This window comes from Triturus cristatus, chromosome 10 (assembly GCF_964204655.1).
Source record: "Triturus cristatus chromosome 10, aTriCri1.1, whole genome shotgun sequence".
Taxonomy (NCBI): domain Eukaryota; kingdom Metazoa; phylum Chordata; class Amphibia; order Caudata; family Salamandridae; genus Triturus; species Triturus cristatus.
Window position 1 is genome coordinate 1,216,884,158 of NC_140593.1, and position 22,204 is coordinate 1,216,906,361.

The 22,204-nt window shown below is 48.7% G+C and overlaps 1 protein-coding gene across 1 annotated transcript in view; it reads right to left on the minus strand.

The window, feature by feature from the left end:
* Positions 1–849: 849 nt before the first annotated feature.
* Positions 850–22,204, minus strand: part of HCFC1 (host cell factor C1) — a 272,045-nt gene continuing 250,690 nt past the window's right edge. Inside the window, exons 22-26 of the mRNA XM_085629740.1 lie at positions 8,721–8,858; positions 7,990–8,175; positions 4,829–5,129; positions 4,268–4,331; positions 850–3,684 (exon numbers count right to left, since the gene is read on the minus strand). Of these exons, the coding sequence (XP_085485866.1) occupies positions 3,645–3,684; positions 4,268–4,331; positions 4,829–5,129; positions 7,990–8,175; positions 8,721–8,858 (729 nt within the window). The 3' untranslated portion in view covers positions 850–3,644. The remainder of the gene's footprint in view (positions 3,685–4,267; positions 4,332–4,828; positions 5,130–7,989; positions 8,176–8,720; positions 8,859–22,204) is intronic.

Sequence of the window (22,204 nt, forward strand, 5' to 3'; positions counted from 1 at the left end):
AGCCAGGACCGGATCTTGGGTAGGCCCGAAGGCCGCCGTCGACGACTGGAACTGAAGGTCTGTGCTGATGAGAAGCCGTGTCGAGTGGGGAGATCGCGTTCGAAACAATACCGCAAATTGGGGTGAGGATTGCGCGTAGATCGTCGAACTGGAAGCTGTTCGGAACCGGAGCGCGAAGATTACATCCGATCCCGATGGCGGAAATAAACAATCTGAGGATGGAGCCGAAGCCCATGCGCAATACGATCCAAGGGAGGAGTCACCGAACTCGCGACTTCCAAAGACTTTCCAAGAGGAAAAACAAACTGCAAACATCCGGGACCAACACCAGATGGCGATCTATGCACAAGTGTGTAATCTGCAGCTCATATGCCTCGAACATAATTTAACTTTGAGTGCGGATGCATTGTGGGCAAAACGTTAAATTCTCAAAGTAAACTCGTAATATTGCAAACCTAACACTGGCAGGCCATTGAACAGCAATCTTACCTACAAAACATACTGCAAACGTCCTTAAACGTTGCCAGTTTCAGAGAACCTGATCAAGAGTAATTTTACAAACCGAAAGCACAAGGCTTTAAAAAAAAAAAAAAAAATATATATATATATATATATATATATATATATATATACACACATATACACATTGTAATATTTGAGAGCCAACAAGAGATCCTGCAACACAAACCTAAGATAGATTCCTTTCCAATTATAAAGTGACGGAACTTTTTGGTGGGAAAAAAAAATTAATATGAAGATTTTGACTGCATGTGTAGATGTGGCTAGTGCAAACCCATATACATACTTTTATTATTGCTTGTAATGGACAACAAAATACAATGGAAAGTGTTTTACTTCAAAAAATGTATTTAATTGTTCAAAATAGCACAAAACGACAGACAGCACTAAATTAATATAGAATCTCTCAGAATACTCCTCTACAATAGAAGTAATAGCAGTTCTTCTCAAAAGGAAAATCGCAGGTGAGGATGAAAGGAGAAAAATTTCTAATAACCAACACAGAGCAATACACTATAATACAAAAACTGAGGGGCGATGAGGCTTCGGAGTATTCGGCCCACCACCTTCCTTTCGTGCTGCTTAAAACTCTGCCAGGGGTTGGCTTGGGGAGGCTCAGACAAATCACTTCAGGTCCAGTCCCACAGGAGGAGACATCCAGCAGCATTTAAACAATTCCTTACAAGTTTGCTGACACGCTTGGTTAAAAGTGCTCGCTTTAATGTCTCAAAAAAAGGAAAGCGTTTCACTTTTTAAATCCATTGAAATAGAAAGCAATGCTGCACAGTTTGTGTAATCTCATCCTTTCCACTGCTCCCTCAACCTCCCCAGCAGAGGCAGCTGACAGGATGGACCATCAAGTTCAGTCTGGGTTCTGCTCTGTTGTAAAACTCTAATTCACAGAATCAGCAGTTCACCTCCTAAAATGCCACGAAGATCAGGCGGGATTAAACAGTCTCAACAGAACCTTCCCAATCACACTATAAAACAATCTATAACACTAGGTCATAACAAACCTGCACAGTTATATTGGTCGCCGCATCAGACTAGAGGACGTGAAGTTTGACTAGCTGCCCCCTTGAGTATAGCCAACAGGACACTGTGCGAGGCCTCAAGCAGAGACTCAAAGGTGTTGGGTCAAATTCTCTGAAAGTTTTGCACCAATGGGAAATGTTTTAGGAGAATGCCTCGCACAACTATGATGGATTTCATTTCCACAAATATCACAGTCATGCTGTTCAGCTATGCCAAGTTTTCTGGTATCCCCACCACCCTTTCATATAAAATGTATACAAACCCTCCCCAAAAAATTCTTAACAGTTGGCCAAATCAGAGAATCTTGCCCAAACTTACATTTATATGCATGTATATATATATTTATATATTTATAGAAATGGTTGAGAGGACAACTAACCAGAGTATCATACACAACAAAATAGAAGTTTAAATGTTGATCACCTTCCTTTGTATTGTTTTGTCCCCCCTCGTTCATTCGACTAGGTCACAACTACTTTGAAGAGCAGTGTGTGTGGAAGTAGGCAATGGGTACCTTTCCATTTATCCAGTGGCACATGGGTAAACAAGCGGACCAGTGGGTAAAAGATAAGTACAAACTTAGGCCTCCCCACATTTTCCCATGTTGGGACATTGTGTTGAAGGTAAATACTGCCAAACCAAATTCCAAAACAGGACACTGAAGTACGTGGCAGGTCTCAGGGGTGAAAGATCAGAACCAAATGCAGAAAACGCGCAAAACCATTCCAGAAAAAAAAAAAAAAAGAGACCAACGCTTAAAAATACATTGACAAGCCAAGTAAGTACTCAATTTAAAACAGGGTCAACTGTGTATGCTAAAAACCAGTAACATTTGTTTCTGGCAATGCAAATTCCATCACAGTTTACACAACTTACGACAAAATGAGACTTTGCCCAACCTTGTGCCCTTTTAACTGCCCTTCAAAACACGCTCACAGAAATATGCAGCCCCCATAGTCAAATAAGTAGCACTTCTGCTCAGCGCTTGCAGAAATTAAGGAAAGGAAAATATGCTGGAAAAAGAATTAAAATGAAAGCCACACGACGGGTCCTTGTAATACATTGTAAATATTTCAAAGTAAAAAAAATATATATCTTTCCATCCAGATTCGAGTCTTCATGACGGCCATATTTCGGAATGGTCTCCAAAAGCAGACTTTCCAGGTAGGCTTCCTTCTACAGGAGAATCAAAGCAGGATGAGCATTCTCCACTTTATAGCTTGAAACAAAGTTTTCAGCCTATTTAGTCCAAAGAACGAAATGGCATTTCCTGCTGCCTTCTTGCAGAACATAGTCTTTATGAGTCTGCGCAACTGGTCAGGAGAGGGAGCTACAAATAAAAAGCAAATGAGAAAGAGCATAACCTTCCCCAAACAAAAAAATAAACTTTACACAGAAGGATCCTTGCAAAAAAAAATAAAAAAACAAACAAAAAAAAAAAATATATATATAAGCATATATGCACCACAGGCAGCCGGCATCTGATCAATTCTAAAAAGTTGATGTTTCAGAACAGGAAAGAGGAGAAAAGGTTGGGATCTCAAGTGCTTGTGTTTTCCAAACCACAAAAGTAATTTTTGTAGAGGTTTTTCCTTTTTTTTTTTAAGAAAATGCAAAATTGACAATCTGACAGCCATGCCTATGCACATAGCAGTCCACATGTCCTTTTTAAGCAGCCGCCTCTCAATTTGCATTTTTTGCCATCTTGACACTCTTCCTCACCATGTCCGGCCTATACTCATGTGCACGCATGCTCTTGGGGCATGTGATTTTGCGTCTTGCTTTTATTAATTTTCTTTACCACGAAAAACAAAGTGTCATCCAGAGTTTGTCTCCAATGGTAAAATGTGCTTTCTCTGTAGCTTGTGAAATGAAAAGGCAAGCGCTTAAAGCAGATTGGCAGAGTCCTCCTTATAACAATCGGACCCTCTTCACTTCCCACCCGCCCCATTGAGGCTACAGAACTCATGGGTGCACACCTAGAAGAAACAGGTGTACCAGTGGAAGGACAAGGGCATAGACAGCAAGTGTTCATTGTTAATGCAACTGTAGAGGTGGGATAAGAAGGGTAGATGCGAAGTGTTTGTCCATCACTGACCATCTGTCTTTGACTTCTTTGGAGCAGATTTCCTAAAACAAAAATAAAGTTATAAAGAGCGACCAACTTTTCCTCACTTTAAAAATCTACCCATTCCCACTAAATCCATTGCTCCCCATTCCTTTCTTTGTTTACTTGACTTTATTAGTTATGAGAACAAAGCTGTTCAAACTTTCCCGTTAGCAGAAACAGTGAAATGGAAAGCTTTCTGCACCCTCCACTAGAGGCTGAAACCCTAATCAGAAACAAAATGCAGCAGACAATGCCAGCCTTTATTTTGGTAGACACTTTTTGCTAGGAACCTCAACTATTGAACAATCACTAGAAATGCAACAAGTGCAAGAGTTTACAACTAAAAACAACAAAACAGCATGGCTACACCATGGAAATGCAGCACTATGAATAGCAGTTGGAGCCTCTGGCACGTATTTAAGCAGAGAACTCTCAAACAATGGCTGAAGCGGTCTGTGTGCATCAGGAAAAAGCTGCTTCTTATCAGTATGTGCTGTCTTCACACCAGGCATATGGCTGCCACTCATCAGTACGTGCTGACTTCACACCAGGCACTCAGACTTGTGGATAAAGCACACAAAACAAAACAGCACCAATGCTTACGTTTCAGGTGAAGACACTGGTCGTTTAGTTGCAGGTTTGGCGGCGGAGCCATCTTTACCAGTTTCTGAAACCCAAACAAAATATGGTCACTTTTGAAAAATGGAAAGATCAGCTAACTGCTAGGACAAGACAGAACAGCAAATCATGGCATGAGGTAGCACGTCGTAAAGCATTAAAATCACTATCAAGACAAACATCTAGTTACCATGATAAAAGGAAAACAGGTTACATTAGTACTGCAGAAATCTAAAAATCCCACTAGTACGAGCATCAAAAAAGGCTGAAAAGAGGTGCTTGCGTAAAAGCAACAAGAGGCTTACAGTTAGCAAGACACTTCATACCACTAGCCACAAAAGCCCAAACAAGCTACACAGTCGTGGCACCTGGCATGATGGGGCTGCCTGTAGCTGTGGGCTCAGGAGCCTTAGTAGAGCCCCAAAGGTCTTAATGTAAAAGTTGCATGTTAGTTTTGGATGGCAAGACAGGAACAATAATTTATTTATTTTTAAACTGGGGCAGACGAGAACTCCCAAACGACCCACACAGAATTTGATTGCTTACCTTGTAGCCACCGGACTTGTGTGGCTGGCCCATAGCCCTTCTCGTTGCGGGCAGCGATGCGGAAAATGATGGCAGGTTTGGTGGTGTAGTCTATGTGGGCATTGGACAGGCTGGTAGACTGTACCAGGCAGGATGGGCTGGGACCACAGTAGACCCGCATGAAGGCAAGCTGGGCAGGAGCAGATGTCTTGGGCTCACCCCCAGCCTGAGAGCTCTGGATAGCCAGGTAGACAGAGTACTCAATGATTTTACCCGAGGTCACCGAAGGGGGCTCCCACGTCAGGTGTGCACCGTCAGGACTCTGTTGAGGTTAAGGAAAGCGATAAATACTGAAAAAGACAACCCAAGTAACATAGAACAACAAGGAAGTGTACAGTAGACATTGTATTTCAATGTTAAAGCAAAGAAAAAAGCTAGGAAATGTGCGTGCTCTGAAATGCACTTAAACGTGTCTCTTACTAATCCTCCAGGCAGAACTGAAATGCATAGATGCATGTGGTAGGAGTTTTGCCTTCCGCTAGCCTGGCACTAAGCTTCCTGAAGGCCAGCTGCTTTCTGTGACACTACAAGTATGCCATGTAGGGATATGGCCAGTGAGCTCTACCTCATTCAAGAGCGCCTTTACACAGACAATCCAAGGCAGGTTTTCCTTTTGGAGGTAGACTGAACCACCAAGCTCCCTGTAGTACAGTGTGGAGTCAAAAACGCAAGATCCCCAGAGGCAGACCCATGATTTCATGCTACTGAGCGACTTACTGGAGGATCTCAGCAAGGCTTAGAATGCACCCTCAGGGTTTCCATCAGGGCCTCGTTTAAAGGCAGTAAAGGTTCTGCGGTAGCAGGGCCAGGCTGCAAGATTTTCAAGTTGATTTTATATTTACAGTAGGTAGCTAAAGGTTGAAAATTTAAAGAGCAAAAGAGACTCTCCTTAGAGTGCAACCCCAATAGGAGTCCAACTCTCTCTCTGGGGAAGTATTTAAGCCACTGACATTCTGTAGATCCAAGTAGAATCTAGCATCAATGTAATGAGCAGGGGGAAAATTATCAGCCACCTCAGTCATGTGGAACGTTTTGAAGCCCTTCAGCGGCATCAGATTTCAAACCAGTTTCTAGCCTACGATAATAGTGGTGCTGAGGAAGAGGCTGGGGATCATTCAAAGTTGGGGAGTGCACCTTAGTAATCTCTTGGCACGACAGTGCTGGTGCAAACAGTCAACTGCTCTGGTTCAGGAACAAGCAGTGGAGTGCAATCCCGTAGGTAATTCTGGAGTCAAGGCTGGTGCCAGTGTAGTCAGAACAGACAAGGGCACAGCATGAGGCGGTGCAGCAGTAGGGAGCTGGGTGGAGGGGAGGCCCACTGCAGTTAGTCTGCACCATACCCGCAGGCAGGAGCCCAAGTAGGGACCTACTGCGGCTCAGAGACCAAAGGTGGTCTAGGGGGGGGGGGGGCCCGGTATTCTGAAAAGTTGTAGCGTGGCATCCCTAAAGGTCTTAATGTGCTATGTGATCAGTGACAGTACAGAGAACTCTGGGTGTGCTGGACAAGGCTGAGAGGCAGGCAAAGGCAGAGTCTGGTCCTTGGATTGCCAACTGCACGATTACCTAGAGCAGCTAGTGGCAGGAGGGTAGCATGTCCTGCTTTGACTACATATGGCAAGACTTGTTCTGTGTGTCACTGAATCGGGAGAGAGCCTGTGACTTGAGTAGGAGGAGATCTTCTGCCTGGACCTTTCTTTGTGTTAAGAGTTTAATCTCATTTGCTAGTTGCCTTCAGGGGCATTAAGCAGCATTTGCTGCATGATCTAGATTTGTGCTTATGACAGGCAGTCATTGTGTGGATCCATGACTGGCATTTGCTTCCTCTAAAAGTTGGTGTCTGTAGCCGGAGGCCTTCATGGGAGTAATTTTCCTTAGAGTACCAGAAAAACAAAATTTGGAGTCAGTAAAACACCCACAAAAGTGGAGCTCTACATCGCCTTTAAGGGCACGTACGGACATACTTGCACTGCGGTGGCACTTATTTATGGCTCTATGCGATCACTTCCAGTGTCGAAGCAAGGTTGCTGCATAATCAGATGGTGTCACCTGCAAGTGCATATGAGCTATTGCTATGAAAAAGGTCTAGATCCAGTTTAGCACCTGGAGAAATTTTAAAGGAGAGGAATCTGCAGTTACAAGTAGCCCTCAGAACCTTAATGCATTGTGAATGAGAAGGGACTCTACCATGCCCTTTTTAGGTCGAGCCTGGACAGAGCATGTTCGTCTCTGTGAGGCATGCTGTATTCAGGTATGGACTTGAAACTCCGCCCACTCCGCCCATATTTTTTATTTGCTTGTACTCCGAACACTATTTTCTCAAATACTTTGTCCTGCCTTCTGTTGCAGGCAGGACACGCTCTCTTAACACTTTCTCTTTATAGCACGGGCACCCAACGCATTTGCAGTGCAATGGGTCTTGCATTATCGCGAGTTTAAGCTATTGGCATTGTGAATGACAATGCCTTTTATCCGTTTTAAAAACACAAAACGCATCGTCATTTACAATGTCAATAGCTGAAACTCTCGTAAATACCAGACCTATTGCATTGCAAATGCTCGTTTTAACAGCTCCTGGGGGTCTTAAAGACTGTGTCAAAGTAATATTCTCAAGATGTAACTAGTAGATGGGACATTTATGTTTTTGGTTTGATATGAGAACAAAACTGTTTTAATCGGACATTATATTGTACAAATTAAAAAACGTACTGCGTTTAAAATGATCTTTAAACATAAAATATGCCTAAGATATTCTAAAGTTGGTGAATTCAAAATAGATGTACTTGAGGGGAATACAAGTATGTCTAGCTTGCCTCACTTAGATCACTGGTACAAAATGAGGGACAACAGATTGGCCCAAATGTTCATTCGTCTAAGAAAATATGCTTTGGAGCAAATATGTATGACTATTTCATATGTATTCAGCAGATCTTCCTTCAGAAACTAGCTCAGTAGAATATATATATATATATATATATATATATATATATATATATATATATATATATATATATATATATTGTTTTGCTTTACTCAGTTTGAAGAATCTCATTTCTACTTTGAGGTTTTGCTCTTCTGGACGCAAACTCTTCAGATGGACCTAAGAGCACACAGCGTTGGCTCACCTTGCTGATTTTAATTGCACATGGGGCTCCAGGGAAGCCAGGAAGGCAAGTCTTGAAGGCGGAGATCTCACTGAAAGCCCCCCTGCCACATGCATTGATTCCTGCCACTCGGAATTTGTATGCAGTGCCTGGCTGCAGCTCTTGCTTCTTCAGCTGGCTGTAATCCGGGACTGTACCAGAGTCATCCTGAGGAAAAAAATTTGTCAGAACAAAACAGCATAAAGACTTTATGGTCTCTTACAACATTGGATATTTTCACGATGTTGCTATGCCTATGGAGAAGTGTTTTTGGTGGTGATCAATGTTCCGTTGTGGCTGTATTCTAATAACTGCAAGTGTTAAGGTGACATGTTAAAGAGTTATTATCGTGCATGGACCATACTCCAAAAGTATCAATTGCATCAGAACAAAACACAAAGCATGGAAAAGTGTGCGCTTACTTGGACAAAAATGGCAGCATTGTTCTCAACATATTAGCAAAGTAGAATTACTTCTGTAGCCACAACCCAGTAATGGCACCCAAAGAATCTGTGGAGAAGTCTACTGGACAATAGATTCATAGTGTGAATAGCCTTAAACTCTCATTGACATTGAAATCTAGCTACAACTATCCAGTCATTGAATACAGAAGTAGAAATTGAGATCAAAATTAAGGTATAGAGGAAAATATCAGAAGCGTTAACGGGGCACTGGTTAGCTGTGTGACCTGGAGAATAAAAATATGCACTTACATCACAGGGGGCAGAGTCATCCGCTGGCAGGTAATAGTGCGTTACCACCATGTTGGTGCCCTTCATGACTCCCACGTCAAACCACTGGTTCTCTTTCTTCATTGGTACTTTAGCGATCTGGAGGGGGGGCTCACGCTTCTGTAAGCAGACAGAGAAGGGGGGTTCAATCCATCTTGTGGGAGGGAGATGGTAAAATGAGAAGAAACGCATCTTGAAGTTAAACAGGTTGCACCTGATACACTGCCCTACAAGCCCAGCCCCTTCTAGTTTCCCACAGTCAACAGGCTGCTGGTGCTTTACTGCATCAAGGGACTTGAGCTCCATTTGTACTGTCTCAATCTCACAGTAGAAAACAGAAAAGTGCCTGCTCTTAAAATGTAACATCAGGGAGGCACTTTCACAAATATCCCTTGACAGCAAATGTAAAACATCACACCTAAGTAGGGTAAGACATGGGAAGTCAAAAGAAGTATGAAAAAAATTAGATGTCTGCATAGTGACCTTGTGTTGCAGATGCTTTCAACATGCCCCAAGAACTCACTCTTAAAAAGAACAGCTTCAATGCAAATGAGTCTGGATCCAGCTGTGCAGTAGCTTAAAGAGTGGACTGCAACAGGCAGAACTACAGATTGCCTTTGTCAGACCATTTCACAAAGGCGACCCATTGTTGCCATGCATCCAGTCATCTGATCAGGCCTCTAGTCACACCGCTGAATGGAATACATGACCCTCAAAGCAACGGGACAAAGAAACTAAAGACCCCAAAACAGGGCTACAAAGAACAGCAAGTTCTTCAAAACAAGTAACGGATTGTGATGTACAGTGTGGTCTTCGTCCAATCACTCTTCATTCATTCTACGGTCCAAACACAGGTCTATTTACGTGTTTCAAGTCAAGCCAGCCACTCAAGTGTGTCACAAATCCCAACATATCCAGTGGTTCACAGAATAAGTCTGACACTATCGATCTGAGGCAAATGACAACAGGAAGCTTGTGCTTGCAGTCAACTTCCTGGATGTACTAGAACTTTACTGATGGCAAAGACTGACTCGAAAATGCCAGTGCTAGTGAAGCAGGAGGGTGAAAAAAAAATATGAACTAAGCAGGGCAGAGCCAAGAAAGCAAGTGCTTATACTGACCAGCTTCTGGGCTGAGCTTGTGCATTCTGAAAAACACTTGTGTGATAACAGGAAACATTTCTATTTAGTAAAAGAAAGAGCAAGATGTTGGAGCAGTTCTTGAATCAGGCTGTTTTTGTGACACTGGCAGTTGCCAAAAGTACGAGTTACTCACCTTCGGTAACGATGTATCTGGTAGGGATGATTCTAGCCGCAGATTCCTAAATGTAGAATTATCCTCAGGTGAGAGACTGGATCCGGAAACTTTTTGCCACAGCATCCCTGCGCGCTGGGGGTGGGGCAACACCACGCGACTCCGCCCAGGCGTCGTTCGTGTACGTGACGTCAGCGAGGTCACATAAAACCTGCCCCGGCGCTCCCACGTCAGTTTTCTTCAGAGAACTTTTCCGCACCACAACGCGGAACCACCAGATTAACAGAGCATGGAAACAGTGTGCGAAGAGCAGAACTTTTTGTGAAAGAAACGGTGACTAACACCACCACCAGGGTAGTGCCAACACCGCAGACCCCAAGGGCAGGGAAAGAAGAACAAGCAGAAACATACACAGCCACCCTGCCCGCACATAGACAACCTCCCATCCCTCCCACAGGCATAAAAGTGATGGCACACATATGAAGCCCACCCCCCCTCATACTGAGCAAGGAATGGGTCCAGTCCCAAGACAGACGGGACAACAAACCTCCAAGCCACCCCAACCTGGAGGGCAACCACCGACAAGGGCAAGACATGGCCAGAGGACCCTCAAACCAGAGGATAGCAATGGAAGGGGGGGGGGGGAAGGGAAGGGAGAACAAGGATAGAAGCAATCCCCCCCCAAACCTGGAGCAGCAAGAGAAGCAGGGCACCGGCGCACCGAAACCCCATCCTCCAAAGAATCAAGAGAGGAATGAACCGCCCCCAGACGGAGCCAACCGTCAAGAACAGGGAGGCACTCACAGGAGACACAGCCCTCCACCGGGAGAGACCAACCCAAGGGTCCTCGCAGAATAGGGGAGGAAGGGCGGGCCGTGTAGGAATCTGTGGCTAGAATGGTCTCTACCAGATACATCATTACCCAAGGTAAGTAACCCGTACATCTGATAGAGACTACTAGCCGCAGATTCCTTCACCTAGAATAGATACCCTAGCAATACCCCCTGGGAAGGAGGGTCTGCAAAAAGGACCCACCAGCCAATGCAGGACAGAAGGCCCCACAGTGGACCAGATCTGTGGACCAGGTAGAACCTCGCCCATGCCAGGCCAAGGGAACCCCACCGACCCCAAGGGGAGGTAGGAGGGAAGAAGGCTGAATAGGCTCATACACTCACAGCAGAGGAACCAAAGGCAAGGGCTGAGAGGTCGAAGCACCCCACTCCCCCACAAGGCAACATAGCTTCTGCCGAATGCCAAGACAGGAAGACGGAAGAAGGAGCCTAGAGAGCCCAAGGAAACTAGGGAGAAGGCGGCGAGCCCACTCCAGATGCAGAGCAGCCTGCTCGCCAGAATGCTGGCCGGCAAGGCCAGAAGCAAGGAGAACAGCCTGAGGCCCCAGGAAGGCCAAGTAGGCGACGCCCGGCAAGGGAGAACACAGGGACACCCCAGACCGCAGAACGGGAGCAGGGCGAGGAGGAGAGGCCCGGGCCACCACCACGAGTGGCCGCGCACACAACCCCAGGAAGCAAAAGCAACCTACACAAACACCATGGAGAACTGGTACCCGAAGGCGACCAGAAACTTCCAGCAGAGTGCAAGCCATATGACAGCTACCATAACCCCACATAGGGCACGTGAAGTCCCAAGATATGGGAACCCTCTTTGGAAGAACTTCCGCAGCAGAGAAAGAAACAAAAGAACCGGGGGGGGGGGAAGCATCCTCGCTGCAGGCTGGACAGCAGCCCAAGCAAAGCAGAAGGCCCAATCTCAGGGCCAAGTCTGCGCAACAACTCCTGCAGAACTCACACCACAACAACAAAAGGGCCATCCAGCAGCCAAGAATGCCAAAGTCCCAAGGAAGGACCTAAGCGGCCAGGAAAACATAATTCACAACCATAACAGCCGACCTAAAAAGGCCCAAAGGCAACCCTAACTCAGAAGTCACTGAGGAGGGGACGGAGGACGAGGATGACAGAGCCCTACCAAGAGCCTCTGGATGGCGGAGTCGGCCGGGGCATGGAACAGACTGTCATCAAATGGGAGATCAAGGAGCCTCTCCCGAATATTTTCAGGGAAACTCCGTCCCGAAGCCAAGCATGGCGACGGAGAGCGAACGAGGAGGCCTTGGCCCAGCCCAGCACCTCAGATGCCCAGAGCGGAGCAAAGAATAAACGCTGCAAGCTCCCGGTCATCCAAGGCATGATGCCGCAAATCCACCTGAGCAGACTCCTGGGACGCTGCAGACCCCAGAGACTCAGCAGAGTCCCACAAACAGGAGGAGGCCCGAGCCAGCACACACAAGGTTTTAAGTGCCCGCAGGGCTGCGCTGGTCGAGGCGAAAATGTTGCATCCCCAAGTGTCCCGCCAGCGGAGCCAACAGGAGCGGCAGGGATGGAAAAGCAGACCGCAAAAGGGGGGCTGGCAGCTGAGGGGTGAAGGGACAGGCACGCCGGGTCACGCGGCGCCGGAAGGTGCCGATGCGGAGGCACCGGGTCCCCGGAGGCAGGACGCCTTCAAGCCCCCATCAAGGCGGAAAGGAGCGAACCCTCAAAGGGAGGCAAGATTTCCCTCCCATCAGAGCCCTGGTGGAGGACCTCCAACAGATGGTCTGCCAGAAATTGAGCCACTGGGTCACCCATGCGTAGGATGCCCACAGCCGTGGACACCGCGTGAGAGAAGGCCGCATCCGCATCCGTAGGGACCCGCGGTGGAGAAAGCAGCTCCTCCGTGGGCGACGGCGGCAAACTAAGGCATCCGTCCCCTAGGCCAAACGGGGCGGGCAAGGGCCAGACCTGGAAGTCAGAAGGAGCCGAAGAATGAGGGACCTGCCGCTCTTCCGACAAACACCTCTGCCTCAGGAAGGGCGGGGAGCCACCTTTCGACGCCGGTGAAAAGGACACCACACGGCAACCAGTCTCCGGAGAAGACTATACCAAGATGCAGCCTGCCTCCGGAGAAGGAGCATCTGAAGACTAATCCGCGGAACGACCCCCACGCAGAGCCGTAGTCTGCTGCTTGAGGCAGGACACCGGCGCCATCCGGCGTAGGACCTCCAAATCACCCCGCACCAGAGAGCGGAGCAGAGCTGGAGCCGCCGGGAAGGCGCCAACCCGACCCCCACCGAGGCAACCACCTGCGTGGAGGGGAGGGGGGGGAACGGCCCAAAGCCCTCCAGCGGCTGCAGCCCAGAAGGAGGCGAAGGTCACCCGGCAACCCCTGTGGCAGCGCCAGGGCCAATACAACCTCCGACTCACCCTCAGAGGCAGCTGCCTGTGAGGAGGTACGAGAGGGGCCCGGCGAGGGGCCTGGCCTCAACCCGACGCAGGACGAGGAGAGTCCGACCCCTGTGGCTCTGCACGGACCAGCTGCTGCCGGCGCCGTAGCAGTGTCACCTCGGCCTTAGACAGGACCACCCTGCCAAGGGACCGAGGGGGGCTCGGGGATGCTACCCGAGCCCCGGCGACCTACCGCAACACCACAGGGACCCCCGCAGGAGTTTGAGGCGAGGCAAAGACGCCATGGCCTGAAGGAGGAGCCCCAGACAAACCGCACCCCAAAAGCACGACATCCTCCAAGCCTGGATCCGACACAGTCGGCGCCGGAGACACCAGCGGCGCCGCGGAGGGCTCTGCGCAGGGCGAGGAATCCGCCGACAACCCAGGAGGGGAAGGAGGAGGAGGCGCCAGCGAGGCCTGCAAAGCTGCAGCTTAAGTCTCCGCCTGGACTCTCGACGCCCCAACACGGGAAACGGTGGATAGGACAACACCCAGGGCCGCAACACTCGTGGAGAGTCCACGCCCCGATAGGCCGGAGACCAGCCCCTGGGGTCGAACTGCGACACTTACCCATAGGGGAGCGACGCTCACATGACATCGGAGAAAGGCGAGGACGACTACCACGGCCGGACCTGAAGCAGTCCGCCGAAGCAGACCGAGGAGAGGATGTAGACCTGGAGATGTGCACCGAAAGATGTTTCATGCGGTGCTCCCGCCGTGACTTTGGCTTCAACTTTTGGCACGTCGCACAATCTGAGGTGCCGTGATCATCCCCCAAACACCACATGCAAATAAGGTGATGGTCCGTCGCCGACATAAGACGCCCACAAAACATGCACGTTTTAAAGCCCGAAGGCATTCGCACACTGTTCCACCAAAAAAGAATGGAAGAAATGGGGGGCCTAAACAGGCCCGTAGGAAGGAACGGATCCGCGTTTGTGAGAAAGTGGCTCTGTATATACTGTTCCCACAGTCCCCAGAGGTTTGTCAGAGGCTAAAGTTAGATATAACGTTACTCTCTATAGTGGTAGCTTGGTCGAGCAGTAAGGCAGTATCAGAGGACAGTGTAAAGCATTTGTTGCACACACTCAGCCAGCAAATGGTCTCACACACTCAATAACTGAACTCTAGGCCAATGGTTTATATATAAAAAATATATGCTCGTTTTATTTGAGACCCAACAATAGGTATTAAAATATACTTTCTCAGAATGAGAGGTTTCATATAAATACTTTTGCAATATGCAATTGACTTTTGTAGAAAGTTGTAAGTGGTTGCAATAGGCAACACAATTTTAAACACAATAATGCATTGAGTTCAATGGAAGTTTCAAGTTATTTGCCACAGATTACTTTTAGGATTACTTTTGGAATTCCAGGACTGGATCCTAGATTCAGTCCTGGGTCAGTACTTGGAATCAAGTGATGAAAGTCGACTTAATTACTGTGATTATTTTTAGACAATATTTTGCTATTTTAAAAGTTGACACTTAGAAAATATTTCATAGAAAACAGTCAATGATTCCCTATGGCAGAAAATTCAAGTTGCAGGTATAGTATGCACCAAGATCCAGCACTGGGAGCTCACCTAAGAGCAGGTGAGTATTTTCGTTTTCTTTACTCGGCTGATTTTTGGTGAATATTTTAAGTTTTGAAAAGTCCACTTAGAAGAAATTTCAGGAAAAGCCAGTCAATGTTACCATATGGGGAACATTGAGTTATCGGTTTAAAGGTAAGTACTCGACTGGCAGAGTTAAGGTTCTGGGCATAGACTCAGGGGTCTCCCAGGGTCAGGTAGGTAGGAGTAGTTTCTTACCTGTAACTCCAGTTCTGTAGTAGGGGTATCTCTGTTATAGTCATAATCTATGAATAATCCCCGCCCATGTGCGGGGACCCCGGAGCAATCAAAAATATCTCTTAAGCTGTCCCGCATTTGCAAACCTGCAAAGACACTTAAGAGACAGACAAAATAATACAGCCTAATCACAAGGCTGCACTGGCCAGCACTTCCTCTGAAGTGAACACAAAAGCCAAAATAAAGTTTAAATGTCATTTTTATTCACATTTGACATGTTCCTTTATTATCTCACACTCCCTTCACCAAAATCCCTTTAAACAATAGAGAGGAAGGGGTGGACAGACAAGCCCTATAGGCTGTCATTATGTGTCTGCTAAAGGGATACCGTGCCTTTAAGAATCTCTCCAGAGACCCCCGGTATCCCAGGATGCACAGCCAACCCAAGTTACTTTCAGTTCTTTTTGAAGGTGTATAACAGGCCTGATACCGTCAGGTTACTCCACCGGGGAGGAGGGAGGGTCGCTTATGACTATAACAGAGATACCCCTACTACAGAACTGGAGTTACAGGTAAGAAACTACTCCTTCTGTAGTAGGGGATCTCTGTGTATAGTCATAATCTATGAATAGAATGGCAAGCCCATCCCAACCAACAAACAGCGGTGGAGTAAAAACTCAGACACCAACAAATTACTGTGCAAACAAATTCCTCAGCGAAGCCCGTCCAACCTGCGCATCTGCCCTAGCATCAGAGTCCAGGCAGTAATGCTTTGTAAACGTATGGACCGACTTCCAGGTGGCAGCCTTACAAATGTCAGCAATTGGAACAGTCTGAAGCAAAGCTGCAGTCGCTGCTTTGCCTCTAGTCGAATGTGCTGTAGGCTTACCCCCTAACGTCTTATTAGCTTTCTGATAACAAAGCTGAATACAGGACACAATCCATCCGGAGAGGGACCGTGTTGAGGTAGCTAGACCAGTTCTTACCGAACCATAATTCACCAACAGTGGATCCGACCTGCGGATGCCTTTTGTCTTATCGAGATAGAAGGTCAACACCCTACGCACAGCAAGTGAACGCAGAGACCTCTCCGCCGGAGAGAAGGGATGCTGAAAAAACGTAGGCAAAGTTATCATTTGATTCACATGGAAATCAGATATCACTGTAGGTAAAAACTTAGGCTGAGTACGCATCACCACTTTAGAAGCATGGAATACAGTATACGGCTCTTAAAAACACAGAGCCTGAATCTCACCTACTCTCCTGGCTGATGTAATCGCCACAAGGAGAAACAGCCTTCCAGGACAAATACTGCAAGGAGGCCTTATGAATCGGCTCAAAAAGGCTCCCTCATTATCTGGACAACACCACAGTCAACACCCATGGTGGAGAAGGTCGTCTAACAGGGAGGAACACCTTACGCGAACCTTCCAAAAAATCCGTAACCACAGGCATGTGGAAAAATGAGGTTTGGGAAGGGCCCTTTCTATACGCAGTCAAAGCTGCGAGACGAACCCTGATAGACTGAAAATTAAGCCCAGAGTGAGCCAACTGCAGCAGATAAGGCAGAATAGCATCTTCTCTACAGGATGTAGGGTCAACGTCCTTTGCCCTGCACCATAAGCAAAATCTCTTCCACTTATAGGCAGAAGAATTTCTCGTAGACTGTCTCTTTGCCTCTTTCAGTATATCCATACAGTCCCGAGGCAGAATCAAGTGTCCATATTGCACTAACTCAGGAGCCAGGCTGCCAAACTCCAGGACAAGAGATCGGGGGAACCATCTGTCATCCGAACCTCGTGAGAAGGTCCGGCCGACATGGCAGGCGCCTGCGTGGAATAACAGACCGGTGAAGAAGGTCGGTGAACCACCAGTGCCTCGACCCCTCCAGAGCCAAAAGGATCATCCTGGCTCTGGATCGCGACAGCTCGATCAGCACCGCCGATATCAGGGGAAAGGGTGGAAAGGCGTAGAGAAAGCCGTTAGACCAGCTGATCCAGAGAGCTTTCCCCAGCGTCCCTGGTCGGAAGTACCTGGACGCGAAGTCGCAGCCTCTGCTGTCTTCTGCCCGAGCGAACAGATCGACATCCGGGGAGCCCCACTCTGCGAAGACGTCTATCAGCACGTCGCCGTTTAGCACTCTCTCGTGATTCTCGTGAACGAGCCTGCTGAGCGCAACGGCTTGGGCATTACGCACTCCCAGCAAATGGGTAGCCGTGATCGGTAGGTTCCTGGTCACCAGCCAATACCAGATGGCCTGCGCCTCCCGAGACAGCATGCGTGAACGGGAGCCCCCCTGCTTGCAGATGCAATACATGGAAGTAGGATTGTCCGTCTGAACGAGCAGGGAGTCTGCCTTGAAGGAGGAATGGAACGCCTGCAGGGCCAAGGGTACTGCTCTGAGTTTCCCAAAAAGTTGATGTGGGAAGTCATCTCCGTCTGCGACCATACCCCCTGTGAAGAGGGCCCGACTGAGGAGATTGTCCCCCGAACACCACCACTGCAGCGACTGAAGAGCATGCAGCGACAGCCGAATCTCGTCGTCACAAGCCCCTCCGATGGAGCGGTCACAAGGGCCTGAGCCTACCGAAGGAGTGACCATCGTCTTTCCGCCGAAGGAGACACGCTTACTGACAGCGTAGAGATGGAGGCCGCCACGTACTATATGCACTGGAACGGCGCCGGGACCGACTTGGACATGGTGACGTGCCACCCCAGCTTGTTCAAGAGAACGCACGTCTGGAGGGAGTGCGCTTGCGCTTCTGAAAGGACGAGACCTGCCCCACCGTGGGGGGGGGGGGGGGAGGGTAATAATACAAGAACTCGAGCCCTACGAAGGATCGAAGAGCGTCTCCCCTCCGAAGGGCACACAGCCGTTGAGTCACGACAGACCTTGTGAGGTCGGTGCGGAGGCCCAAACGAAGTGAGAGAGAGCGAGAGTGAGAGAGAGAGAGAGAGAGAGAGAGAGAGTCCAAGTGAAATGCAGGCGCGCTACCTGAAAGTAGCTGCCTTGATCAACCAGCCGTTCAGAAACGGAGAGACAAAGCCACTGTGACTCTCAAATGCGCAGCCACTACGGCCTAGCGTATGGAACATTCCAAGGTGTCGGCTGCAGGCCGAAAGGAGGCACAAAGCAATGATAATGGCCGTTGCCCACTGTGAAAAACAGGAACTCGCGATATTTTTCCCGCTGCATAGTCAGTCACCCTGAGGAGGTTGAGGGGAAACCTAATGCAGAGACCCCCACCGGAATGTACTACTCTTTGATCCCACGAGTCGGCTTGTCGCCCGCCGAACGTGGGTCCAAACTCGGTCATGTCTCCCTTGCACGCTAGAAGGAACGGCGAGTACCATCCCTGTCCAGTCCGTCCCAGAGGAGCCGAATCTATCTTCCTTTACTGGAAGATGGAGGTGGCCTCCTTCTACAACTCGCGCACAGAGCGCGAGTGAGGTGGAGGGAGCGCTGGAGGGAAACCGGAAGAGTCGCACGGCGGTCAGCCCCAAAATGACTCAATGGCGCCTTGCTATCCGCATGGGAGCACAAGAGTTGCGGCAGACAAGGAGAGTAGAAACACACTGCTGCGCAGAATGCAAAGATTCCGTCGAAGACAAGAACGTCGCCGTAGAACAAACCCACGGCAAAGCCCGGGATGCGCCTGAAGCGAAACATCTGCTGCAGAGCCTAAGATTATATATATATCCGCAACCATCATGCCCTGTAGACTATCCCTGTCTCTGGGCAGGAGATCCACACGTCGGTGAAGGAACGCACACAGGGATCACCACAACGGCCCAGCCAGAGGTTCGTAAGAACAGGAGAGCACCTCTCCCTATTCACGTAAGAGGCCCCCCTGGCATGCCTGACCCGAGAACTTCCATAACGGTGACGACGGGACCTTATGGAAGACAGCGGATTCCATGGGACCGACGCCCCCACACGAGACCTCGTGCTAGGGACATCAAGATTCCACGGAGGAGGGGGGGGTTTGTGAGAAAGTGCCATCTTTCTTGCATGGTATGCCCCCACTTTTTGCTAAATTGCTGAATGTACTTCGATTGAGTGTACCCTGGGTTCCTGCCAATCAGGTGCCCAGGGCCTATGTTCCTTCCTTAAACCACACAAACTCCAAATTGGCAAACCCTAGCCACATGTCAGCCCCTAGTAAATGGTACCCTAGGTACCCAGGGCCTTGTGACCAGGGAAGGCCTCTAAGGGCTGCAGCACTCATTGTGCCACCCTCAGAGGCCCTGTACCCTTACACACACACACTGCCCTTGCAGGCTGAGTGTCTGGATGCAGGACAAAACAAAGAGTCGACATGGCACACATCACTGTGTACCATGCCCATCACCTACACTGCCAAGGCATATGTCAGCCACCCCTCTAGCTGGGTGCATTACGCCTATGGTGTGGGCACAGGAGCAGGAGCCCTGTGCCCCTACAGTACCCGGGTCCATTCCTGGGCACTGTAAGTGCAGTGCTGTCACTTAAGAATACATGGTGCTGAGAGCTTGTCAAACACGAGCTCCACAGCACCATATTGGCAACACTGAAGCCTGGGAAGTTTGGTATCAAACTTCTCAGCACATTGAACCCACACTGATGCCAGTGTAGGATTTAATGTACTAAGCACCCCAGAGGGCATCTTAGAAGATGCCCCCTTACAGCTAACTTGCAATCCACGTCTGCTCTGAGGCTGCCCAGGCTGCCACACAGCAGACACGTTGCTGGACCCCTGGGTGGGAGAGCCCCTGCTCTCCCGGGCCTGCAACAATGCACATCCTGGGTGAGGTGAGAAATCTCCTCCCCCAGGATGAGCAAAGGGAAGCTTCAAAGGCATGCCGCCAGTTGGAGTTTCCCCAGGCCACTGCAACCCCCCACTCTGGCGGGAAGCTTGGCCGGAAACCCCATACAAGGACAGGGGATGTGCCAGCCTGCCCACCCCACCCCTCAGGTGGGGGAGGCGAGGTGAAGCACATCTCCGGGCTCTCGCCATCTTGAAGATGGGAGGCCCTACCCTATCAGGATTAGGCTACTGCCCCCCTCCCACAGGAGAGAGGCAGGATAGGGGGTGTACCCACCCCAGGACAAGGACCCATTGGTCCCTGGCCTTCACCTACCTGTAACGCCCCTAAATCTAGTATTTAGGGGCCCCCTGAACCTTCCTTCCTGAGATTCCAGATAGAAAAACGACAAGAAGAGCAAGAAGAACAAAGACCTGCCCTGCAGCTGCTAAAAAGAGAAGACACCAACTGCTTTGGCCCCAGCCCTACCGGCCTGTCGACTCTCGAACCTGCACCAGCGCGGCATCCCACGTGGCCAGCAACCTCACCAACCCCGGAGGACCTGGCTACCCTTTAGCTCTAAGCCCCTGGGACTCCCACGAGTAGAGGCTCTACTCAAGAAACCTACTTGCTATCCCTGGCACCAGCCCGGGACCGCGGACCCAACACACTCTGCACCAGCCAAGCCTGGCCAGTGCCGGAGTGGACAAAGACCCAGAGGACGACCCCACGGCGACTGTGACCCAGAGTCCGGCACCCAAGGACCCCCCTCGACATCCCGGAAGAAGCCTGCAGCCTCAGAACCAAGTGCCACCCCAGCCGCGATCAACCAGAGGGTAAGATTCCCGACGTCAAAAGGCACCCCTGCACCCGGCGCCCTGCGACCCCCTGTGCCCAATCCCGGGGTACCCACCTAACCTACAACTACCCAACTTACCTCTCGAAGTGGTGGTGGCACCTGAAACATCCTCGTCCGAGCCTGCAGCCTCTTTCCAAACCGGAACATTCCCATTGACTTCCATTGAGCGCCCTAAGGCTCAAAAGCACCCTGCACCCAGCCGCCTGAGTGGCCCTGGCAGTGCCCTCTCTACTCTAACTTACTTCCCCACTTGCCCTGAGTAAGTGAGCAGGAGCCCAGCTCCCACAGCCGCGTGGCTTGCCAGACAGCAGCCACCAACCAAGGCCCCCCCTATCCCTCATAGGATAACATTGGGCCCAACTCTCTCTGCACCCGGCCGTCCTGAAACCGCTGAGGGTGAACCAACTGTACTTACCTGACACTGGGGGACCCCCGAGTCCATGCCCGGAATTTCAACACTACCAGTCGAGTACTTACCCTTAAACCGCTAACTTCATTTTCCTCATAGGGTAACATTGACTGGCTTTTTCTTCAAAAATCTTCTAAGTGTGAACTTTTCAAAACTGCAAAAATACATCAAAAATCAGCCAAGTGACAAAAACGAATTTACTCACCTGCTCCTAGGTGAGCTCCCAGTGCTGGATCTTGGTGCCCAGCCCTGACTCTGAAAAGTGTTCACAACTATACTTACTTCTAACTCATTTTTCTCCCATAGGAAACCATTGTCTGCTTTTCTGTGAAATTTCTTCTAAGTGTCTACTTTTGCAAATTTGAAATATTCTTTTAAAATCGTACCATTTCTGCAAACGAAATTACTTAACCGCTTTTGATAAGGACCCCAGTCCTGGGTCTAGGCACCCAGTCCTGGATTACTAAAGTAACGATTAAGTACTCTACCTGCAATTTGAATTTCTTGCCATAGAGATCCATTGAATGTGTTCTGTGAAATATTTTCTAAGTGCTAACTTTTGAAATAGCTAAATATTATTTAAAAATCATTACAGTTATTAAGTCGACTTTCATCACTTGATTCTGAATACTGACCCCAGGCTGGTTCTAGGATCCAGACCTGGAATTCCAAAAGTAATCTGAAAAGTAATTTATTACAAATAACCTGAATTTACCATTGAGCTCAATGCATTGTTATGTTTAGGAAATAGGATTGTTTATTGCAACCAACTGTGACTGTTTACACAAATTTATTGCTTGAAACAAAAGTATTTATATTCAACCTCTCATTCTGAGAAAGTATATTTTTACCCCCTTTGTGGTTCTAAAAATAAAACAAGCATATATTTTATATATACAAATCATTGGCCTAGAGTTCAGTTATTGAGTGTGTGAAACCATTTGCTGACTGAGTGTGTACAATAAATGCTTTACACTGTCCTCTGGTACTGCCTTACTGCTCGACCAAGCTACCACTTTTGAGAGTAAGGTCATACCTAACTTTGACCTCTATCAGCCTCTGGGGGACTGTGGACTCTGTACACCCTGTA